The sequence below is a fragment of the Paroedura picta genome, chromosome 4 (genome assembly GCF_049243985.1).
Source record: "Paroedura picta isolate Pp20150507F chromosome 4, Ppicta_v3.0, whole genome shotgun sequence".
NCBI classification, from domain to species: Eukaryota; Metazoa; Chordata; class Lepidosauria; order Squamata; family Gekkonidae; genus Paroedura; species Paroedura picta.
Genome location: NC_135372.1, coordinates 3,552,716 through 3,576,643, shown reverse-complemented (window position 1 = coordinate 3,576,643; position 23,928 = coordinate 3,552,716). Strand labels below are relative to the sequence as shown.

At 47.5% G+C, this 23,928-nt stretch overlaps 1 protein-coding gene across 1 annotated transcript; it reads left to right on the top strand.

The window, feature by feature from the left end:
• The first annotated feature begins 1,477 nt into the window (after positions 1–1,477).
• On the top strand, positions 1,478–10,869 carry LOC143834704 (maestro heat-like repeat family member 5). Its single transcript, XM_077331382.1, has 5 exons — positions 1,478–1,555; positions 2,674–2,778; positions 3,284–3,419; positions 5,366–5,484; positions 10,816–10,869. The coding sequence occupies exons 1-5, from the start codon at positions 1,478–1,480 to the stop codon at positions 10,867–10,869; spliced, it is 492 nt and encodes a 163-aa protein (XP_077187497.1).
• The last annotated feature ends 13,059 nt before the right edge of the window (positions 10,870–23,928 follow it).

Here is a 23,928-nt window from a genome sequence, read left to right as displayed (position 1 = left end):
ACCCTGGGAGCAGTCTACTGGGCGCCCACCAAGGGCTCATGGTTCTGTAGCCCAACTGGGCTTCTGATTGGCCCCTGGGAATTTGGTCGGTTTTGCAAACTTCTTAAAAAGTCGCTTCAGCAGCAACCTCCACCTCAGCCCAAGATGCTGGTTGGCTTCTTCTTAGAGATGCCTAACCTCATTCCCTGCTTTTTTGTGCTTGGCTCCGCCCCCTGAGGCAGCCATGCTGTGGCTGAGCCCATACTCTTGTGTAAGGATTCCAGAGGTGCCCACGGGCTTAGGAAGGGCGAGGACCCCTGCTTGAAAGGGGGGCCGTGTTGGCCTGCAGTCGAACATTTGGATCTGAGACTTTGTTGCTGGCAAAACAGCCTCAGTATTGCAGAAGAGAGTCACAGTCAAGTCTAGCGTTGCCAATTTATGGATTGGGAATTTTGTATAGGTTTGGAGGTGGAGCCTGGGGGGGGTGAGGTTTTGGAAGGGGATCCCCAGGACTTTCCCCCTCTGGAGTTGGCAACCATCAGCAGAGGGTCGCCACATTATCCAGGATTTTGTCCCTAAACTTTCTCCTGTCCTGCTGCATCTTCTTTCTACTGTTTTAGCTGCTGACTCGTAAAAACAGAATCATAGAATCATAGAGTTGGAAGGGGCCATACAGGCCATCTAGTCCAACCCCCTGCTCAACACAGGATCAGCCCTAAGCATCCTAAAGCATCCAAGAAAAGTGTGTATCCAACCTTTGCTTGAAGACTGCCAGTGAAGGGGAGCTCACCACCTCCTTAGGCAGCCTATTCCACTGCTGAATTACTCTGACTGTGAAAATTTTTTTCCTGATATCTAGCCTATATCGTTGTACTTGAAGTTTAAACCCATTACTGCGTGTCCTCTCCTCTGCAGCCAACAGAAACAGCATCCTGCCCTCCTCCAAGTGACAACCTTTCAAATGCTTAAAGAGGGCTATCATGTCCCCTCTCAACCTCCTTTTCTCCAGGCTGAACATTCCCAAGTCCCTCAACCTATCTTCATAGGGCTTGGTCCCTTGGCCCCAGATCATCTTCGTCGCTCTCCTCTGTACCCTTTCAATTTTATCTACGTCCTTCTTGAAGTGAGGCCTCTTGAAGTGAGGCCTCCAAGTGGGGCCTGGGGATCCCCCAGAATTGCAGCTCATCTCCAGACTGCAGAGATCAGTCCCCCGGAGGAAAGGGCAGCTTTGGAGGGGGGACTGGGTGGCCTTGGGCCCCACTGAGGTCCCTGTTCTCCCCACACTCCTCAGGAATGACGGCCATTTGGCATGTGAGAGCTGTGTCCCGGAGGCTCACCCTTGGGCTTGTCCTGCTTGCAAATGTGTCTGGATATTCCACTGGAATAGAAGCCCTGCTTTCACCAGCCCTGGCCACGTCTGGCAGACTGATCTTCTCCGTGCCTTGGCTCATGCTAACGGCGTTTTCTTCTCTCCCTTTAGGACTTCTACCAGTAGACGATGAGTGTGTGCAATTCAATGCTCACCAGCCTCCTGTCCGAGATGCCCAACATGGATGGACTTCAAGAAATATTGATAGTAAGGGAACTAGTAACTACTCTAAGGCCTAATAAAAGCATAGTATCATAGAGTGGGAAGGGGCCACCCAGGCCATATAGTCCAAGCCCCTGCTTAATCCAAGATTGAACCACAGAGTTGGAAGGGGCCGGACAAGCGTCTAGTCCAACCCCCTGCTCCATGCAGGCCCAGCTTAAAGCATCGATTCAATGGCATAGAGCCGGCATGCATGGCCTTTAGGGAGCTGCTTAGGTGGCCTACTTGGGGATTCCCTGGGCAGAGCCCAAGGAGAGGAACATCCATCAAGGCCACCTCCCAAAGTGGCTGTTTTCTTGGGGTGAGCTGTTCTCTGCTCCCTGGAGGTCAGGAGAGAAACTCTAGATCAGCCTTTCTCTACTTTCTAACCATTGAGAGAGCCCTGAAACATCCTTCGGGCTTCGACAAACCCCAGGAGGGGTGCGATCGTGCAGAATATGGTTGGGAAGCAGAGCTGTGGACACGCCCACTCGGGGGCCCACCCCTCCCCATCCTGTCCGGGCCCATTATTGGCCATTGTGGGAGGGGGGAGCAGACTGGCATGACCATCTGTGGCCATATCACTTGAGGAAATGTTTAACAAATTTAAATTATGTGTACAAAATTCATCCCACCCCTTCAGAAAACCCTTCCAGGGCTGTTCCATGAAACCCGGGTTGAGGAAGCCTTCTCTAGGAGGGAGGGAGCTCAGAGGCAATCTGAGGGAGCTCAGATTTTGACGTGAGCAAGGCCTGCCCAGAGCGAGGAACAAGCCAGCCTCAGCAGGAGTGGAGGAGCTCTCCAGTGGGGAGAGGACCAGCCCATCGAGAAAGGAGGACCACTCAATGGGAGGGGAGAGCTGGGGAGGACGGGGACCTCCGAGGGATACGATGCCGTGGAGCCCACGCCAAACACCCATTTTTGCCCGGGGAATTCATCTCTGCTCTCTGGCGAGGAGCCATCCTTCCACTTTAGACCCCCAGAATTCTCTCTGTGCATCTTCCGGGTGCCACTGGGCTCAAACGTTGTCCTTTCCAAACTGGCCATTCTGTGAGTGGTCCTTGAACGGAGACTTTGGTGGTTCTGGTTTTGCTTTCTGTCTCCAGCGTGTTCTTTCTTCACAGCACACCAACGGCTGGATGGAATCGGAGATGCCCCACGAGCTGGAAAGAGCCGTGAGGAGCACCAGTCATGTGCTGAAGTTGGCCGCCGAACACCTCGATTTTGACGTGAGCATCCTTGGGAGTGGAAGAGCCCGTCCAAAGGGGTACATCCCATTACTGAAATGCCGGGCATCTTGTTGGATCCCCCGAAGCAGCTCCAGCAGGGCTCTCCTGATGTTCTTATGGAGGCCATAGCCTCTGGGCTCTGTTGCGGGCCTGCCACAGGAACTGGCGGCCCCGTGTGAGACAGGAGGCTGGACTAATGGACCCCCACTGGTTGTGCGAGACCTCTGAACAAACAAGCAGTGTCTCATGAAATCTCCTGACCTGACGGCAATGCTGTTGAGTGTTTCAGGTGCTGCTGCAACAGTGATGCCTCCCAGTCCAAATGCTCCCAGTCCAAATGCGTCAGCTGCAGGAGAAGAAGTGGGGGTCCATGGTGTTTCCCCTTTGAGGGGGAAGTGGGGGGGGCGAGTCTTCTCTCTGGGCCAGTGAGGCAGCCTTGGGCCCTGTAGAAGGAAAGCACAGCAGGCTTCCTGGGGGCCCCTTCCCACCTCCCTCTCCCTTTCAGGTCTCGGAGGAATTTTCCTTGCTTGGCCAGCTGGTGGCAGTGTTGGGCATGCGGACCATGGACAGCGTGAAGGAGATCGGCCTGCAGGCGGCCGAAGCGATGTACCACCTCCACCACCTGACCATGAGCAAAATGGGTGAGGGGCATGCTGGGAAATCTGAAAACCACCAGCTCAAAGCTCATCTTTATTTATTTGTTTACTGTTGAAATGCTGATTCCGTCCTCTCCTGGCAGACTCGGGGGGGGGGGGGTCGCAGCACTATTAAAATCCCATGAAGTCCTCAGGGTCCAGATGAAATGTAGTTTGAATTAAAGTTTCCAGCAGCAGACAACTGATGGGCAACAAAACTACCCGACTCTTTTCTGTCTCCTGGTGAGACAAAAATGGCCTCATCCTGGCCAACAGATGCTTGTGGATTTTGCCCCTTCTAGCAGGATCGGAGGGCACCCCCCCCACAGAACCCTCCCTATGTGTGATGAATCCCCCTCCCAATTCATATATATACAAATATATATATATATAAATTAAAAGATCTCCTTTTCCCAATTCCTCAGGGCAGCTAAGGAATTGTAATTGTAAAATCATTGCAGCGTAGTATCATAGAGTTGGATCAGCCCCAAGCATCCGGGATAAGGATCTGTCAAACCACTGCTTGAAGACAACCAGTGAGGGGGAGCTCCCCACCTCCTGAGGCAGCCCCTTCCACTACTGAACTAGACTCCTAGAATCCTAGAGTGGGAAGGGACCATGCAGGCCATCTAGTCCACCCCCTGCTCAGTGCAGGATCAGCCTCAAGCATCCAGGAGAAGGATCTGTCCAGCCGCTGCTTGAAGACCGCCAGTGAGGGAGACCTCCCCACCTCCTGAGGAAGCCCCTTCCACTGCTGAACTAGACTCCTAGAATCCTAGAGTGGGAAGGGGCCATGAGGGCCATCTAGTCCACCCCCTGCTCAGTGCAGGATCAGCCTCCAGCATCCAGGAGAAGGATCTGTCCAGCCCGTGCTTGAAGACGGCCAATGAGGGGGAGCTCCCACCTCCTCAGGCAGCCCATCCCACTGCTGAAGTACTCAGACTGTAAAGAAAGATTCCCTGATCTGTAGCCTGTACCTTTTTACTCATAGTTTAAATCCATGACTGTGGGTCCTATCCTCTGCCATCACCAGGAACTGTTCCCTGCCCTCCTCCAAATGACAACCTTTGCGATACTTTAAGAGAGCCATCCTGTCCCCTCTCCACCTCCTTTTCCCCAGACCTTTCCTCACAGGGCTTGGTCATCTCCTCTTCACCGTCTCCATTTTGTCCACGTCCTTTCTGGAGTGGGCCCTCCAGAACTGGACATGGGATTCCAGGAGCAGTCTAATCAATGTGGGATATATGATGGGACTAGGACATCTTGCGATTTTGATGTGATGCCTCTTTTCATACAGCCCAAGGCTGCCTTTGCCTCCTTTACCGCCGCATCACCCTGTCTGCTTGTCTTTAGCTTCCCGTCCCCAAGTGCCCCAAGATCTCATTCACATACCCTGCTTCCCTGAAGTGTCTCTCCGACCCAGAGTGCTTGGCTCCCTTTTTGGGAACCAAAGGGAGAACTCTGCACTCCTCCTCATGGAATTGCATCTCGTTCTCACCTGCCCTCTTTCCCGGAATGTTCTGATCTCGCTGAATTCCATCTCTGCCTTCTGGGGTGTTCTTCACAACTGAAACCCAACCAAGTAAAGTCCCCAATCCCCAAATACCTGCTATGTATATCCCATTAACCCCCCCCCCCGAGTAAATAAATTAGCCTTTCAGGGCTTCCTAAACTTTTCTAAGGTAGGGTCTCCCCCCCTCCTCAGGGCACCCACAGTGTGGAAACGGCAAGATATAATGCAAAAGCGGCAGTAGGGACCAGTGGCCCATTCTGCACACACTGGATAATGCACTTTCAGTGTGCTTTTGCAGCTCAATTCTTCAAAAGGGCATTGAAAGCACATCATCTAGCTTTTGCAGATGGGGCCCAGGCGGGCTGCCTGAAGTGGGGAACAGCCGGCGGATCGGGAAGAAACTAACGCTGTCTTTTCCCTCCCAATACATTCTGATTAGTTAAGGAGATAGAGAAGAGACCCAAGAACAAGAAGGGGAATATCGTGAAATGGGAGCGAGAAGATCTTTTCATTTCCAGCTGTTCCGTCTTTCATAACGATGCCTCTAAAGTGGCCAAGGTACTTCCCGAGACCGCCGAAGGTCAGAGTCCTCTGTCCTCTTGGGCGAACCCTTTGTTTGATAACTGTGGGGTGGTAGGAGGGTCTTTTTAGTCACCTTGGGGTTTAATGGGGTATGATCATGTCATCTGCCTTGAGTCCCAGGAGGAAGGCAGACTATAAATGTAATAATACTAATAGAATAATCCTAAAAATAATCTCCCTCCCAGGCCTTTTCTTCTCCCGCTATCTTTCCAGTTGATTCCCATGGGTGTCCCACTAAAACCACAATCCAGAAGGCCACGTGGCAAATTTTCCTTGGGGTTTGGAATCTGGGCTGTGTTTTTAGCAGAATATCCATGGGAAGCCATTCAAACTGAGCATGTCTGGGAAAAGTCCATCTCTGGAAGAGAGTGCTAGAGGAACTTCCCCCAGTCATGCTCAGTTTGAATGTCCAGGTTAATTCTTTGAAGGTGCAGTTTGTGTAGCCAGCTTTTGGCCCCCCTTCCCCCACAGGATTTCCAAAGCCCAAAATTCACAGGTGGTTTCCCTGCCTCTGCTTCACCACCCCAGAATTCTTCTTTGTGGTCTCCCATCCACGTGTTAGCCAAGGCTTGAGTTTCAGAGGTCTCATGAGACCAGGCCAGCCATGGCCAGGAATAACAAAAGAGAAGCCCTGTTGGATCAGGCCAGGGGACGAGTCAGTCCAACACTCGGGGTCTCACAGGGGCCAGAACCCAGGGGCCTTCGGGAGGTCCACCAGCAGGGCCAGAACTCCTGCCTACTATTACTATAGGAATTTTGGAGGTCATTCATTCATAGGGACATCCATGCTACAGACCTGGAAAATCTTCAGATTGGCTGTTCCGATCATTTCAGGAGCGTTGCCATGTTGTTCTGCTGTAGAAGAGGTCAATTCAAGTCCAGTAGAACCTTAGGAATGAATGAGATTTTCTGGGGGGCTTTACGCACCGGGATCTTTGTTGCAAATTGGTCACTGAATGAAAAATCGCCATTTAAAATAGTGGAATTCGTCGTTATGCATACCTGCCTTTGTAGTGGTATCCAGTTGCGTTTTGTAGCATTTCCCACAGGCTTCCGGTCTCGGCAGAAATCGCTAGAAAGGAAGCGCTATTGCCGAGCTCGTCCCGCCCCTGGCCGTCAAGCAGCCAATGGGCAGCCGTTAGCATGCTCCCAAACAGCCCCTTTCCCTTTAAGAAAGGTTTTTTTAAAAAAAAAAACACACTCATTGTAACGAATCTGTGTAGATTCGTTGCAACGGAGAGACCCATCCAGCTGCCTAATGTGTTTGAGCTGTCGTTTGATCGTATGATCGTTGGCACGCTGCCTCGAGTGAAAAGAAAAAAATCCCCCCTCCCCCCCTCTCACGGGCCCGATTTTCGGCTGAATGACTGTGTTAAATGTGTGTGCTTAGTGACTGAAGGGGAGGGACTGAAGCAGGGGAAGCCTCTGTTTGAGCTGTCATTTGATCGTGGCCACGCTGCCTCGGAGTGGAAAAAAAAAATCCCCCCTCCCCCCCCCCTCACGTTCCGATTTTCGGCTGAATGACTGTGTTAAATGTGTGTGCTTAGTGACTGAAGGGGAGGGACTGAAGCCGGGGAAAGTAATGAGAAGGAGGGATGTAGAAAAGGAGAAATGAAAGGTATAGTTGATGATATAAACAGTACAAGAGTTACTGTACTGGTAAAGGAGTGTGAAAGGGACAAAATGAAAGGGTTTTGGCTGGGAAAGCATGAGACAGAGTCCGGACTTGTCCCAAGCAAAGCAGGCTAAAAGAGAAAGTGAGAGAAAACCGAAAGAGGGGTGGCGGAATAAGAGATCGGTATGTTCTGTTGCTTTTATGTTTTTTTGGGGTTCATAAATATCTAGGCAGGCTAAAAGGGGAATACCCTGGACAGGATTTAAAATCCATAATTGGTAAGTGAGAAAAAAATTATATTTGTATTGAAATATGGAAAAATTGATAGGTTTTCTTTCTGCTAACATATCAACCTTTGTGATTCCTGTAGTATTACAAGAAACCAGATTAAATAATGTATTGATGTGTTAAAGGTGTTATTAATTGAGCAATGTTTATTCTAACTCTGCCTCTACATGATAAGTCTTGAAGTTATTCATATCATCATGTTATTAAGAAAGTTTTTGGCTTTTATGAGACTCTGGTTAGAGAACAAGTGTGCTCTATATTGAATGTAATAAATAATATGTGTATTTCCATTGGTAAGAACTAAATGTGTTTTTTTATTTTGGGTGCAAAGAGATAATTTTATGTGCGTGCTAAATGAAAGGCGGCTGGGAGACAAGATTGTTCTCCCCCTCCTCTCACAGTTCTTGTTTGCCCTTTGTTAGTTTCCACTATATAAGTCAGTGGGTTTTATGGGAGTTTCTTAAATCTCCAAAGAGTTGGCTTCCATAAGATATGAGAAACCCTAATTTTGTAAATGGAGTAAAAATTATTAGGCTTAGTGAAGCCAAAATAGGCTTTCTTTCCCCCTCTCTGTTTTTGTCCAGCAATGGAATGGAATCTCAAGGTTTCTGTGTCTATGAGACGCATTTTAAAATCTGACAAGGGGGAGAGAACGGGGGATTGAAAAATGGTCTTTGCAATGAAACGTCTTTTTTTATTAGAAAGTAAAATGTTCGGGGTTTTAAAATTGAATCATCTGCTTTGAACTATGTCTGTTCAGGTTTGGTTTGTTTATGTTTGACAACTAAGAAGTGAAGGTGTCTGTATATTGTGGGGCTTTTTGCACGCCTTCAAAATAGCACAATGGTTGCCAATTGAAAATGCTACTGATTTGCTGTTTTGCACAACGTCGTCGACAATCTGCCACACACCTGAAACCAATCTGCAAAAAGCGCTTCCTTGTAGCGCTTTCAGGGAAATCCCCAAAAGTGGATTCAACCTCCGGAAAGCGATACACTCCTGCAACCAATCTGCAACGCTAGCGAAAAAGACCTGTGCGTTAACATTGTTGCGGTTTCTACAAAGTCCCTCCCCCTGGCTCTCTTCTCTGATCTTCCGGCGAAGCGATCGCCATTTTTTTTTCTCCGAGCGAGCGGGGATAAACGCACCAGCGAGCCTCTTTCAGTTTAGAGGCTTCCCCGGCTTCAGTCCCTCCCCTTCAGTCACTAAGCACACTTCAGTCACTAAGCACACTACTAAGCAGTCACTTTATTTTTTACACATTCATTCAGCCGAAAATCGGGCCCGTGAGAAGGGGGGGGGATTTTTTTTTTCACTCGGAGGGTGCGTGGCAACGATCAAACGACAGCTCAAACACCCCAGGCAGCTGGATGGGTCTCTCCGTTGCAACGAATTAACACAGATTCGTTACAATGGGTCTGTTTTTTTTAATAAAAAACCTTTCTTAAAGGGAAAGGGGCTGTTTGGGAGCATGCTAACGGCTGCCCATTGGCTGCTTGACGGCCAGGGACGGGATGAGCTCGGCAATAGCGCTTCCTTTCTAGCGATTTCTGCCGAGACCGGAAGCCTGTGGGAAACGCTACAAAACGCAACTGGATTCCACTACAAAGGCAGGTATGCATAACGACGAATTCCACTATTTTAATTGGCGATTTTTCATTCAGTGACCAATTTGCTACAAAGATCCCGGTGCGTAAAGCCCCTGTAAATTAGGTTGGATATAACCAAAAGCAACTTGTTTTTAGATAAATTTTGTAATGTGAAAGTTTCTTTTTTATTGTTTTAAAATAATCCTGGGCGGGAGATAACAACCAGGGGCTTATCACGTCACAGGAATTCTTTTTTGGTCACCCAACCCTCCCCCTTTCTCTGGTAGAAAAAAAAAAAGGAGAGAGAGAAAGAAAGTTCTGCCCAAGAGAGGGGGGAGAGAATGGGGAATATCAGCGTTTTTCAGAAGCACATTAGCTCTGGCATGGGCTAAAATAACCTATGGTCTTTATGGGTTTAAATATGTTTTGATTAAGTGAAAGCTGAGCACAATATAAATGGGATCAAATGAAACTGTTATCTAAAGGTTTTTAAGTTTTCACCCTATGAGAACTGTTTTAGACTGAAGTCTTTTAATGCAATGCTTTTTAAATAAATGCTTAGTCTCAAAACAGGGACTTAATTTGTATAAGCCTCCATCTTCCTCTGACATTTTAAACTGGACATTACCCTGTTGTGGGAAAGTTGTGGGGAAATGGCAGAGGAAAAATTGAAGTACCGGGAAAATGTCTAAATGCTGTTAAAATGATGATGGGTCTTGATAAACAGAGTGATATTTGTTGAAGGGAAAACAGGCTGGAAAACAGGCAGAGCTGGAAAACAGGCAGAGGGAAAATGGAAAGAGGTTTGTGGGAGTCAAGATGTTAGTATTGAGGGTAACCCTGGACAGTGTAGATTTCTGGGAGAATGAAATAAATTGTTCGTTCTTGCTGATACCTGACTGTTCTTTGGTGCTGATTGGAAAAGATTTATTGAGTAAATTACATGCTTATGTATTTTTACTAAAGGGGGTAACTCTGAAAAGGAGAGATGGGTTATTGTATGTAGATAAGAAAGTTTGAGAAGAAGACAAGGAAGGCCAGTGAGAGAAAAGGAAAATGGTTAGAATTGTATGTCCTTAAAGAGAGGATTGGGCTTGTTACCAGGTATATAGGAGCTAGGGCTCGTACCATTTGGATAGAAAGAGCCTTCTAATCTTATTTTATAATGTTCCAATATTGATCATTGTATAAAAGAAATACAGGTAATGTATAGACTGGTGTAGAATCTCAGAGCTAAGGTAATATTAATTTGTCAGATCCATATATTTTTCAAACCACCTGCCTGGAAACCAAAATCCCAAGAGGGCGTTTTTCTCATTCTCTCTTACACAATCTTGTTTCAAGAAACTGTTTGCTTTCAGATGGAAATACCTAATGAACAGGTATCAAGATTTACAACAGGTAGACCATGTTGTCCCAAGGATTTGTTGATTTTCAATTTATTTTTGAGCAGCTGTTTACAGAAACAGGACCCATGGAAAAAGGTTTTGTCTACAAAATATGTGATTCCAGCATTCAAGCAACTGTAAGTTTGTTTTAAAAATTGTGAAACAAAAGAGATTTTACGATTTTAAAGGAAAGGCCAGACTGCTTTATGTTAAGTGTGTTACAGAAACACAAGAAAACCTTGTGAGGAATCCAGAAGAAATCAAAACCTTAAAAAAAAAACTGAAACAAGAGATTTATAACAAGCACCAACCCGGGGCCCACCAGATTTTCTTATTGTTTGTCTATAGACACCAAAGCAATGCTGCAGGACTCTGGACTCACCCATGGAAAGGTAAGGCGCAACCTATTGCTTGCTTTTCCAAGCAGATGGACGCACTAGACGTGCTGTTCCTCATGGTGCAAGAGGTCAGGCTGGTGTGATGGGATTGCCTGGACCAGCTGACAAACATGATGTTCCCAGAGGCTATGGTTTCCCTGGGTCAGGTGTCATTGCTGGACTCAAGGATCCCCCTGGTGAACGTGGATCTCTTGGCCCTGCTGGATCCAAAGGATCTCCCGGTGAAGCTGGATGTCCAGGTGAACCTGGTCTCCCTGGAGCCAAAGATCTGACTGGTAATCCTGGCAACCCTAGTTCTGATGGTAAGACTGGACCTGCTAGTCAAGATAAACCTCATGGCTAGAGGATGGCCTCAAGATTCAAGGGCCATTGCAGTTACCTTGATGGAAGGGGCTCAAAAGTATCTTGGAACAGCCCCTCCATGTCTACTGTCCATATGGCAGTGATTAATCAATTCGAGACTGTTGGAGTATGAAAGTATCTTGCTGTAACAACTGGCTAAACCCAGCCACAGTGTTTTCCTTGGAGACAGAACTGACCCCTGATTAAGATGGTATAGGATTGATGTGAACACCAAGGTCAGGCTGGATCTAAAGAAATGGAGAGTGGATCACAAACTATGATGTTGTCACAAGCAATGACATTCAGGAAGTCAGCCCTCTCCCACCTGCATGATCAGCTGAGACCGCAGAGGTTTAGGCTCTCATATAAGCCTTACACCTGAGAAAAAGGTAAGAAGAAAAATATTTATATAGACTCAAAGTATGGACATAGGTTAATAAGTTCAAATAAAAACTTATAGCAAAAGGGGTCCCTCACATCAAATGAGGCTGAATTAATGTATCAAGATTTTGTTAAAAGTTATTCCAGGCTATGGAACACTTTGAAGAAGTGGCCGTGGATGGTGTTTGGATCTAGACACTGGCTGGTAAAAATTATACCTATAAGGTACGTGTTTGTTTTGTTTTATACTGCTCTGAGTTCTTCTAGTCTATACATAAAAAGAAACAGTAATTTAGGATTTGGTTAGATATATTGCAACAGAGGTGAGATAGTAGATAGATAAATAATATAAAATGTTTTAGGTGATAATAAATCTGCTGAAAGACTAACTCTGTTAAAAATGTAAACTTTAATAATTTCTTGACTTGTTTTGTCAATAGCTTCATTTCCCAGAAAGCAGAGTGGGCCGAACTATTCCTCAGTCATCTTTTGTGAGGGGATGTTTGGATTGAAGCTAAATGTTTGGATTGAAGTTAAATGTGGCAAAAACATTCTAACAAGGGAGTTGAACTGGATCTCAGGAGGTCCCTTCCAATTATGTGATTCTATGGTTTTATTGTTCTGTGATTTGATGATTCTATGTTAATAACTCAAAGGGAAAATGAGTAATATTTCCCTTAGAAAAAATGATACGAGCTTTCCATAGCTCTTGTCAGCTTAGGTGTGTGAGCGTGAAAAACAATTGGAAATTACTAGGGGATTTGTCAAGAATTCTTTAAAGATCTAGGACACAGTTAATTATAAATTGACTTTTGCCCTATGACTTTCCAGTTTATTTCTTAACCAGGTAACCAAGTATGGATGAAGTCCTGAGAAACCATTAAAACTGATGATGAAGTGGAAATTCCTTTCCAAATCTTGTTGACTGGTGATAATGAGTGTCAAAACAGATTCCAGAGACAATGGGTCCATTTTACCGTATGTGAGCTGCTGCAATATCTTTTGAGGCTGAAGAACAAATTGCTGCCTAATAAAAACTTTAACGCACGTGCTAGTGCAAACTTGGGATGGCAGGAATTATAAACAACTGAAACCACCCATCTCCAGAACTACCTTTCAGTCAAGTAACACAGAACTCATGAGGAGTCATCAAGGGGATGATCCTATTTGGGACCCAGAGACTCGTTATGTTATCTTTGCAGGAGCTTTTGAAAATTGTTTATTTATCATTTCTTTATGGGCTATAATTGATTTAGGAGGGTACCTTCTGTTCTTTCTTTTTTGGGAAAATCTAGAAAGACTACAAGAGAGACCCAGCTATTTACGCTTATTGGGGAAGGGTTGTTTTTCTTTCTTTAAACACTAATCTTCACCAGAAGTGGAAGGTAAGATTTTATTTTTACAGGAACATAAACAATGAAAGCAAACAAATTAATTAGAAATTTGTTTTACCCTGGGATATCTGATACTATGGGATATCTGGGATTTTTGGGATATCTGATACTATCTTTAAACCGCCCGTGGCGCCACGGGCGCCATGGACTAAATAAATCGTTAACGGCTGCCGAGGCGGGATGTGTCCGTGATGAGGAAGGGTCCGGATTGGACCCTTCCTCATGACAGACAATCGGAGGGACTAATCGGCAGGCGCGAAGCGCCTGCCGATTGGTCCCTCTGATTCCCAGCCCCAGCAACTGCGAGCTGCGCGCTCATAGTTGCTCCCGGCCTGACGCGGCGAGAGGCGCGAAGCGGCTCTCGCCGCGTCAGGCCGCCACCCGAGGGAGCCCCCGGCAGTCGCGTGGAGCGCGGCTGCCGGGGGCTCCCTGCCCGGCGGCTTGCCGCATCAAGCCGCCGCTCAAGGAAGCAACTGCGAGCCGTGCGCAGCGCAGCTCGCAGTTGCTTCCTTGCTGGTGGCCTGACGCGACGGAGGCGCAAAGCGCTTCCGACGCGTCAGGCCGCTGCCCAAGAACATCAGCCGCACAAGAAGATACCCCCCGAAAGACCAACACAAGAAGATCGCCGCCACCCGGGGGCTCCCTGCCCGGTGCCTTGACGCGGCGCCTTCAACACACACAAAAACGGAGCCCCCACGAGAAGATGGATGCCGCCCGGGAGCCCCCTCCCTCTCTCCGGTAAGCTACCTTTACTCTCCTTGCCCTCGCCAGGCCCTCGCTCTCCCCCCTCCTAGAGCCCATTGTATTTGACATACAATGGGCTTTTTTACTAGTTTTCCATAAGATTACAAGCGAATCAACCAGATCCTTTTGTATACAATATCAGTGTACCTCCCCCTTTAATAGAACACTATATTCTAGATTCCAGGGAAATTTCCAGATTTTCTGTTACAACCCAGACATCAAGCCCCAAAAGGTATTGGCTTGAGATATGCAAAACTCATCAATGGGGAACACTGATTAACAGAACTATAATTACCTGGATGCCCCTGTTTCTAACTTGAATGGAGGTGGATGAATATGTAAAGAATTAACATGAGAATTGACTTACATGCACAATGATAAATACATGGGAGATACAAAAGGTTGGGTAAAACATACAAAGAGATATGTATATAAAAATAATCATTTTGTACTTTCTTGGGATACACCTCTCTGGTGGAACAGATGATCTGGGGCCAAGGGACCAAGCCCTATGAAGATCGGTTGAGGGACTTGGGAATGTTCAGCCTGGAGAAAAGGAGGTTGAGAGGGGACATGATAGCCCTCTTTAAGTATTTGAAAGGTTGTCCCTTGGAGGAGGGCAGGATGCTGTTTCTGTTGGCTGCAGAGGAGAGGACACGCAGCAATGGGTTTAAACTTCAAGTACAACAATATAGGCTAGATATCAGGAAAAAATTTTTCACAGTCAGAGTAGTTCAGCAGTGGAATAGGCTGCCTAAGGAGGTGGTGAGCTCCTCCTCACTGGCAGTCTTCAAGCAAAGGTTGGATGCACACTTTTCTTGAATGCTTTAGGATGCTTAGGGCTGATCCTGTGTGGAGCAGGGGGTTGGACTAGATGGCCTGTATGGCCCCTTCCAACTCTATGATTCTATGATTCTATGAATACTGAATTTAAAGGCCTAAAAAGAGTAATCCAAAGTCTAAGAAAGACAAAACTCTATTCATGGGCCACTTAAACTGCAAAGGTTTTAAACCTAATAACATAAAAGCAAATTAAGTTTAACAGTGCAATTTATCAAAATCACTTGGCTTTAAATTATTTGCTTGCTGCAAATGTGTGTGGTGGTGGTGTGTGCAGAATAATCTCCAGACAAACAGAGGCCAAAATATTAGCCCTGTAAGAATACAAACCACTCTCTAACACAGATTCAACTGAAGGAGAAACCATGATAGAAGAAAAATGTTAATGTGTTCCGCAGAGTTAAAAAAATAAAAGGGGGGAATTGATATAGATTATATAGATTTGTGGAACACAATTGAGAACACAAATACAGATTTGTGGAACACACTTTAGACACAGTCTGTCTATGGTTTATTTTTAGGTCAGGCAGAATGTATCTTGAGTTCATTGTTGGCTGCTATGGCACTATGTGTATAGTTATTTCTTTGTCTCTCAAAGCAACCTTGAATTTGTCAAAAGCAGATAGCTCCTGAATGTAGCATCCCTCCATATAAAGGAATGTATTCTTTGAAACAAAGAGTGAGAAAATTGTAATAAGATATATAGCCATCCGTGATAGGTCAGATTGTACGCCCTTTGTCGTCGACCTGATTGGTCAAAGGGACAGTGAGGGAGTGAGCGTCAGGATACCTCATGATGACGTATCAAGGTCTTAAAAATGAGCTGCACTGATGCAGACTTCAGAGAATGCACCAATTAGCTTTCTCTCCATGCTTGCAAACATGTATCCTAAATAAATCCTCTTGCTGCTTAGCTGTTTTTGTTGTGGTCTTGTAAATTTTACACTGTATGATCCATAACAGCCTCCTGAAACAGATTTGGGGATTCCGCATGCACTGCAGTTGCCACAGTGGTAGCAGGGCCCAGTTGTTCCTGCCTTTGAACCTTCGGAGCCGCTGACCCTTTGGGGATTTCGTGTTTTCCCCACGCAGGGTGCTGTTCACATTCATCAAAGTGCACATGATGATGACATTCAAACTGACCAACGCATATTTGCGCCATCACGAACTGAAGGAGAGGACAGTTGGAATGGCTTTTTTCACGAAGGTGAGCCCTGGATGACCGGGACACATGCAGACACTTCTGCTGGGTAGATCCGTGGATTGTGGCCTACTGGACTCTTGACATCCTTGAACCCTTTCCCAGCCAGGCAGGACCACAAGGAGATCTCCCTGGGGGACCTGGAAGTGGAACCCTAAAAACCCAACGGGTGGCAGTTAGGACCTTCAAGGGTTTAAGGACTGTATATATGTCAAAATGATATTACTTTCATATTACTTTTATTGTGCACATTTTTTTTACAAAGCCAAGGAATTAAAAACATATATACAGCGCAAAGGCTATTGCAAAACAGTGTGTTGTGCATTATATCAGTGGTCCCCAACCTTTTTGAGGCTGGGGACAGGCAGGGCAAGTGCCCGCCTGCGCATGTGCCATGCACATGCGCCATGCGCGAGCGCGGCCCTGATTCCCTCTCCCCCCCTCCCGCAGTAAGAAGCTTCCCGGGCTGCAAGCTTCCCGGGGGGGGAGGGAGCCGCGGTCCGGCGCCATGGCCTTCGCAGCCCAGGACCGGGCCACTGCATTATATGAACCACTGGAACGACCAAAATGCTATAAGGGCTGAAACGATAGGAGAAGAAGAAGAAGAAGAAGAAGAGTTGGTTCTTATATGCCGCTTTTCCCTACCCGAAGGAGGCTCAAAGCGGCTTACAGTCGCCTTCCCATTCCTCTCCCCAATATGCTCTAAGGGCTGGAGTGCCTTGGACAGGTGGGGCCTGGAAAGACACCTCATCTCCAGGCAGCAGAGTTCTGTTCCCCCAGCTTTGATGGGCAGACTCCATGGTCTTGTCCCCCAAACCACCCCCATCCCCACCCGTTTCCTCCCCCATGGCAGGCATCTGGAAGCCCTGTTTCCTGTGCCTTCTCTCCCCTCGCCATTGTCGTCCCCCAAGTGCTGCAGACACACAGTGCAACATCTGTCGTGAGCTTTCTAAGCGATCTCGCAGTCCCGTGTGTTTGACCATTTGGATGATTGTTTTAATGAGTCATGCTTTCCTGTTGTGACCTGTTGTCAAGTGCCCCGAGCCAGTATCGTGGAGGGGCAGTGATCTCAGTCCAAGGAGCCCACGTAATCCATATAGAGCCCACCTCTTAAAGGTGAAAGGATCTTTCTCTGTAGCCTGGGCAGCAGGAGGGGGGTGGTCCTGTTTGGCCTTACAACGGGGGTTTTGTGTCTCAGCTCCTGTTCCATGGAGACATCGGACTGATGTTTGTGAAGCAGGACATCCTGGACGTCCTCAGAGAATGGATGGTACAACCGTGTCCACAAATGCTGCACCTGCTGCAACACCCCCTGGAAGTAAGAGGATCCCCGCGGGCAGCGATTCCATAGGATGGCCAGCTCTGGATCGAGAAGAGCCCAGAGCTCTGGGGGGTGGAGCCTGGGGAGGAACAGATTTGGGAAAGAACTTCCTTGGGAAAGACTCTTTTGCGCAGAGAGAGATATATGAAAAGGTGGGATTTGCTGCCAGAGGACATTGTGATGGCCAAGGAACAGACAGTTTGAAAAGGGGATTAGACAGATGAACGGAGGAGAAGTCTCTCACTGGCTACTAGCCATGAGGACTGAGGGGAACCTCCACATCCAGAGAATCATAGAATCACAGAATCATAGAGTTGGAAGGGGCCATACAGGCCATCTAGTCCAACCCCCTGCTCAACGCAGGACTAGCCCTAAGCATCCTAAAGCATCCAAGGAAAGTGTGTATCCAACCTTTGCTTGAAGACTTCCAGTGAGGGGGAGCTCACCACCTCCTTAGGCAGCCTATTCCACTGCTGAACTACTCTGACTGTGAAAAGCTTTTTCCTGATATCTAGCCTATATCGTTGTACTTGAAGTTTAAACCCATTACTGCGTGTCCTCTCCTCTGCAGCCAGCAGAAACAGCATCCTGCCCTCCTCCAAGTGACAACCTTTCAAATACTTAAAGAGGGCTATCATGTCCCCTCTCAACCTCCTTTTCTCCAGGCTGAACATTCCCAAGTACCTTAACCTATCTTCATAGGGCTTGGTCCCTTGGCCCCAGATCATCTTCGTCGCTCTCCTCTGTACCCTTTCAATTTTATCTACGTCCTTCTTGAAGTGAGGCCTCCAGAACTGCACACAGTACTCCAGGTGTGGTCTGACCAGTGCCGTATACAATGGGACTATGACATCTTGTGATTTTGATGTGATGCCCCTGTTGATACAGCCCAAAATGGCATTTGCCTTTTTTACCGCTGCATCACACTGCCTGCTCATGTTTAGTTTACAGTCCACAAGTACCCCAAGGTCTCGTTCACACACAGTGCTACCTAGAAGCGTATCCCCCATCCAGTAGGCATGCTTTTCGTTTTTCTGACCCAGATGCAGAACTTTACACTTATCTTTATTAAATTGCATCTTGTTCTCATTTGCCCATTTTTCCATTGTGTTCAGATCTCGTTGAACTCTGTCTCTATCTTCCGGAGTATTTGCCAGTCCTCCCAATTTGGTGAGACAGTCTACTTCTCAATCCCAGAGCCAGGTGGCAACCTTAGGGGAAGGCCTCATGCTCTACACCCTGTTGCTGGTCATCCTGAAGAAGTGGTTGGCCCCTGTGTGAGACCGGATGGTGTGATAGATGATCCAGCAGGGCTCTTCCGATGCTCTTAGGAAGGCCTCGCCTTCTCTGCCCTGTTCTTGGTCCTCCAGGGGGACTGTGTGAGGCAGGATGCTGGGCTAGATGGGCCACTGGTCTGACCCAGCAGGGCTCTTCTTAGGTTTTTATGAAGGCCTCGGTCCCTATGCCTTGTGGTTGGCTGTCCAAGCTCTTCCCTAACAAAGTGCCCTCCCCAAAGCTCCAGGAATTTCCCAGCCTGGGACTGGACAACCTTGCCTGGGAGGAAGAATTCCTGCCAGCTGATTGAAAGGAGATCTCTCTGAGCTCACCATCAGCTGCATCCCTCCCTTGGTCACGCGCGCTCTCTTTGGACCGCGAGGGGGAACATTCTGTCAGGATAGAAAAGTCAGAGGCAGAATGAGTCCTGCTCTCGGTTGGCAGCACAGGCCATGTGCCTGCGCAGGGAACCCGGAAGAAAGGTTTGAGCATGTCTCACACTCGGTGTGGCCACCTGGTCTCATCCCTCATTTCCTCCCTTCAGGACGAGTCTCTGGAGGCCCTCCTGCCTCCTCTAATGAGTTGCGCCGTCAGCATGGACAAGACTATAGTAAAGGAGACCATCAAGACCCTGCAGTCTGTGTTCGAACAAACCAACATAAAAAAATGCAGCTCCCTTTGCGTCAAACTGATCCCAACAATGCTGCAGTATTTCAATGATGTAACGCAGCAAGCAGGCAAGACCGTACCATTGCCACCTCCGTCCAGTTGTCCTTTTGTATAAAAACCAACTCTTCTTGTTCTTTGCTCCTTCTTTCGCCCCCAAATTCATTCCCAGAGATTGTCAGCAGCCTGACGCACTGAATTGAGGGATCCCTAGAAGGAAGGGTGCATTTGCTCCAAAGCATTAGATGTCCACTTGATTGATTTACCCACCACCTCCCCCCACCCACCTCCCATCAAGGCCCCCAGAGCTTGGGACTGACTGTTTGTTTTGTTTTAGGAGGATGACGACTTGAGAAGCAACTCCATTGGGTTCTTTGGGACTTTACTGAAAGGGGCGGCCATGTCCGATGGCAACCGACACTCTCTAAAAGAGGAAATCTTCCGCAGCTAAGTGCCCCTGCTGATCCAGCTAGCAGATCCTGTCACCAGAGAGGTGAGCAGGGGGACAGAAAGCCATTTTGGGACGGTCTGTGTGCTTGGTCTGTTTAGCCTGGAGAGAAGATGATAACCACCTTCAAATACCAGAATCAATGGGATGAAATGAATTCAAAAGCCTGTTCTACTGAGGAACTTCTTCCGGATGTTTGGACGGAATTTCTTTTGAATTTATTTCATCCCATTGGTTCTGGTCTGCAACCCTGGATTTCCTCAGAGGTCTCCCATCCATGGACTAACTGGGGTTGACCCTCTTTAGCTTCCGGTGCTGGACGGATCTTGACTGATTCCCCCTCCCCTGGTGAGCTAGGAGACCAGTGAGCCATTCTTCCACAGCAGGGCTGTAAAGCACGTTTGCATCCCCCCACCACCACGCCTTTTGTCCCGCCTGAGCTGCCCTTGCGTGAGGCCGCATCCTGGCCTGGCTAACTCTGTTGTCTGCATTTTCATCCTCTAGGTCTCAAGGAACGTCCTATCCATATGCACCACCTATATGAAATGGACGGATGTTCCAGCCGGACTTTTTGGGCTAGAGACTTGTACAAATCTCGACGAACTCTACAGGAAACTGTGCAAGTATCTTGTGAGTAAAACCACCAAGACAGGGTTGGGGGCTGGGTCAAGACCCATCGACATCAGAGTGATCGGCCCAGATGTGGCAGCAGTTCTCAGGTGGAGGAGGGCTTGGGGGTGCCCAGAGAATTTGGGGGAGTCAGTGGTTATGCAAAAGATCCCAGGGTCCATCCTGGCCATGTCCAGTCTAAAAGGAGCAGGCAGGAGGTGAAGTGAATGACCTCGGCCCGAGACCCTGGAGAGCTGCCGCCGCTCTGAGTAGGCAATACTGACCTTGCTAGACCAGCTTCAAGGTGCCGTAAATATCATGAGTTCCTCTAAGACAGTTGTGGCTTCCCAAAAGAAGCAGCTTAGGGGTTTTTTAACCCTAATTTCTCTACTCTAAGTAGTCTGAAAATAGCTGACAACTGCTTTCCCTTCCTCTCCCTACAACCAGCAACTCAGGAAGCAGGTGGAGCTGGGAGAGCTCTGACAGAACTGTACCTGGCCCAAGGTAACCCAGCTGGCTGTATGTGGAGAAGGAGTGGGGAATCAAATTAGAATCCACAATTCTCAACCACCCCACCCCACCACACTAGCTCTCCTTGTGAGGTCAGTGGGGCTGGGAGAGTTCCAGGAGTCGCCCAACAGGCTGCATGTGGAGGAGCGGGGAATCAAACTCAGCTCTCCAAATCAGAGGCCTGCATACTTCACTACAAACCTACTGGCTCTCCAAGGTTTGGCCCCTGTTTCTTTTGGGTTTCACATACAGAGCCCCCACCATAGGCTGGTCTATAGCTGCAAATGCCAGACTCTCACGTACACACAGGTGGAAGGTCTGTGGTCCTTCAGTAGTGCCTCTTCCGTCTCCCAGGTTGAAACACGCCTGAAAGAAAGAGGCATCCACAGATACGGGGTGAGGGTGACTTCTGCCCAAGGAAACAAGGGCACAGACTTGACCTTGCCTGTCTTCCTGTTTTGTCTTTCAGCTATGGAAATACAAGAACAAGACGCCGGAAATCCTTGCACAGACTGTCCAGTTTTTGAGAAGCAAACTCACTTTGCAGCAAGAGGCGGCTGCAAAATTAATAGGTAATCAGGGGCCATAACCTGGGCTCTGGGTTGTGCGCTTGTCCTGGGTCCCGAAGTAAAAAGCCAGAGAAAATGAGATGAGGATTTGAACCCGGGTCACGCTGGAGTCAGGCTCAAGAAGAAAAAGCAACTGCACTGACAAGGGGGTGGGGAGACTGAAGGTCAATAACTGAGCATCTGCTTGGCCTGCGGAGGGTCTGAGGTCCGATCCCTGGCATCTCCAGGGGTTGGTTTTCTGAAGGACCAGGCGGTGGGTGACGTGAAAGACCTTGCAGGAGAGCTGACTTTGGTGACTGACTATGATGGGTGACTCGGTGTAAGGGAGGGGTCCCCAACCTCTTTGAGCCTGCAGGCAGCTTTAGAATTCTGGGGCAGTAAGTAAGTAAGTAAGTAAGTAAGTAAGTAAGTAAATTAATTAATATCTATAGCCCCGCCCTTCCTGGAAGTTCAGGGTGGATGGCAATAAGCAAGCAGAATATAAAACCACAGAATAAATATAACCAGTAAAACATTTTATTCCTGTAGCCCCCTGCCAGTTTAGGCGGGGGGAGGGTCAAATCTGTAGAGGGCAGATCTGTCTTCTGCTTCACCCGCAGGAGGCACAGTTAACTGCCAAACGGCAAATGCCAGCGCATCAGGTGGCACATTATTTACTTATCTATTTTTTAATTTATATTCCACTCCTCTCCATCACCCGTCTTGCGGTGGTTTTCAAAGAAAGAGAGGGACAGAGGGGGTGGCCATCACCTGCCTCGGACTTCCTCCGGGGTGGACTTCCATCCAGGACCGACCTTGCTTCATCTCCAGTCCCTGAGGGGCAGGGGCCGGCCTGAGCCCTCTCAGTCTGGGCCTCTGGCTTTGAGACATGGGTCCTTGTGTCCAGTCTCATGACCCTCCTTCCTGTATCCCTAGGGATCTATGCACCACTCTTGACCGCGGATACAGTCAGTGTAAAATCCGTTGAGGAGGCCTATTTGGGTGTGTCCAGAATATCTCCTGCCCAGCTCTGGTTCCTTTTCTCAGCAGCCGTCCAAAAGCAAACCATTCCTTGGCACTAATCTTTCCCCTCCTGTTATTTTTATTTTATTTTATTTAATCAATTTATATCCCGCCACTCCCTGGAGGCTCGTGGTCATAATATAATATAATATAATATAATATAATATAATATAATATAATATAATATAATATAATATAATATAATATAATATAATATAATATAATATAATATAATATAATATAATATAATATAATATAATATAGGTAAAGGTAAAGGTAAAGGTATCCCCTGTGCAAGCACCGAGTCATGTCTGACCCTTGGGGTGACGCCCTCTAGCGTTTTCATGGCAGACTCAATACGGGGTGGTTTGCCAGTGCCTTCCCCAGTCATGACCGTTTACCCCCCAGCAAGCTGGGTACTCATTTTACCGACCTCGGAAGGATGGAAGGCTGAGTCAACCTTGAGCCGGCTGCTGGGATTGAACTCTCAGCCTTATGGGCAAAGCTTTCAGACGGCTGCCTTACCACTCTGCGCCACAAGAGGCCCTATAATATAATATAATATAATATAATATAATATAATATAATATAATATAATATAATATAATATAATATAATATAATATAATATAATATAATATAATATAATATAATATAATATAATATAATATAATATACAGTACATACATAGGTAGAGGTATCCCCTGTGCAAGCACCGGGTCATGTCTGACCCTTGGGGTGATGCCCTCTAGCGTTTTCATGTCAGTACGGGGTAGTTTGCCAGTGCCTTCCCCAGTCATTTCTGGGTACTCATTTTGCTGACCTCGGAAGGATGGAAGGTTGAGTCAACCTTGAGCCGGCTGCTGGGATTGAACTCCCAGCCTCATGGGCAAAGCTTTCAGACAGCATGTCTGCTGCCTTACCACTCTGTGCCACAAGAGGCTCTACGGTACATACATACAATCTCCCAAAAAAACACCCTTAAACTAAAAGCCACAGTTCAAGACATAAAGCGACTAAAAAGTTATAAAAATCCCCATTATCCCCCCCTGAGGGGTGGACATGGGGAAGCAATTGTAAGCCGCCGATAGAGTGGTCCACCCCCTCCTGTCCTTGGGCACCCTTTTATCTCACAGCTGCCTGGTTTGCTTTCCCTTTTAAGCTTCCCTCGTTATTTGGGTTCTCATGGATGGAGGGGGGGGGGGAGCAGAAAGAGATACATGCTGTTTTTAATTTCTTGAATCCCAGTTCCATCACAGCTTGTGTTAACTCTCTTGCTCTAGAATATACCTGTCTTTTGCTTCAAGTCAAAGAGTTTTCTTGGGAACTGAAGAAACCTGACATCTGTTCTGTTTCCAATCGGGAACTGGCCTAGATGGCTGCAGGGAATTATGTTGGCCCCAAGCAGCCTTTCTGAAGATTCAAGTGGGGCACAAATGCCTGGAAAGAGAGATGTCACTGGTCCATATGCTTCCCTGGGGGGGGGGGGGCTGCCAGGTGTCTGCCAAACTAGTCCTTTTGGACCACTCTTTCTCAACCTGGGTTACTAGAAACCCCAGGATAGATTCAAGTGGGTGGCCATATTGCTCTGAAGCAGCACAACAGTAATGAAGGCCATATTGCTCTGAAGCAGCACAACCAACAAAGATTAATTCAAGGCATGAGCCTTGCTATTGGACTCTATCTTTGAAGTAACCCCAGGGCTACTCCATGGCCCCGGAGGGGTTACTCCAGTTGCAGGGATGTAATTATCTATGTATATACTGTTATTATAGAGCCTCTTGTGGCGCAGAGTGGTAAGGCAGCTGTCTGTAAGCTCTGCCCATGAGGCTGGGAGTTCA

Bases quoted from the DNA above. Each gene is read 5' to 3' on its own strand.
- LOC143834704 (XM_077331382.1), top strand. From the start codon at position 1,478: ATGAGTGTGTGCAATTCAATGCTCACCAGCCTCCTGTCCGAGATGCCC. The intron at 1,556-2,673 runs GTAAGGGAACTA...CTTTCTTCACAG, and splicing joins GACTTCAAGAAATATTGATA to CACACCAACGGCTGGATGGA. The intron at 3,420-5,365 runs GTGAGGGGCATG...CATTCTGATTAG, and splicing joins CCTGACCATGAGCAAAATGG to TTAAGGAGATAGAGAAGAGA.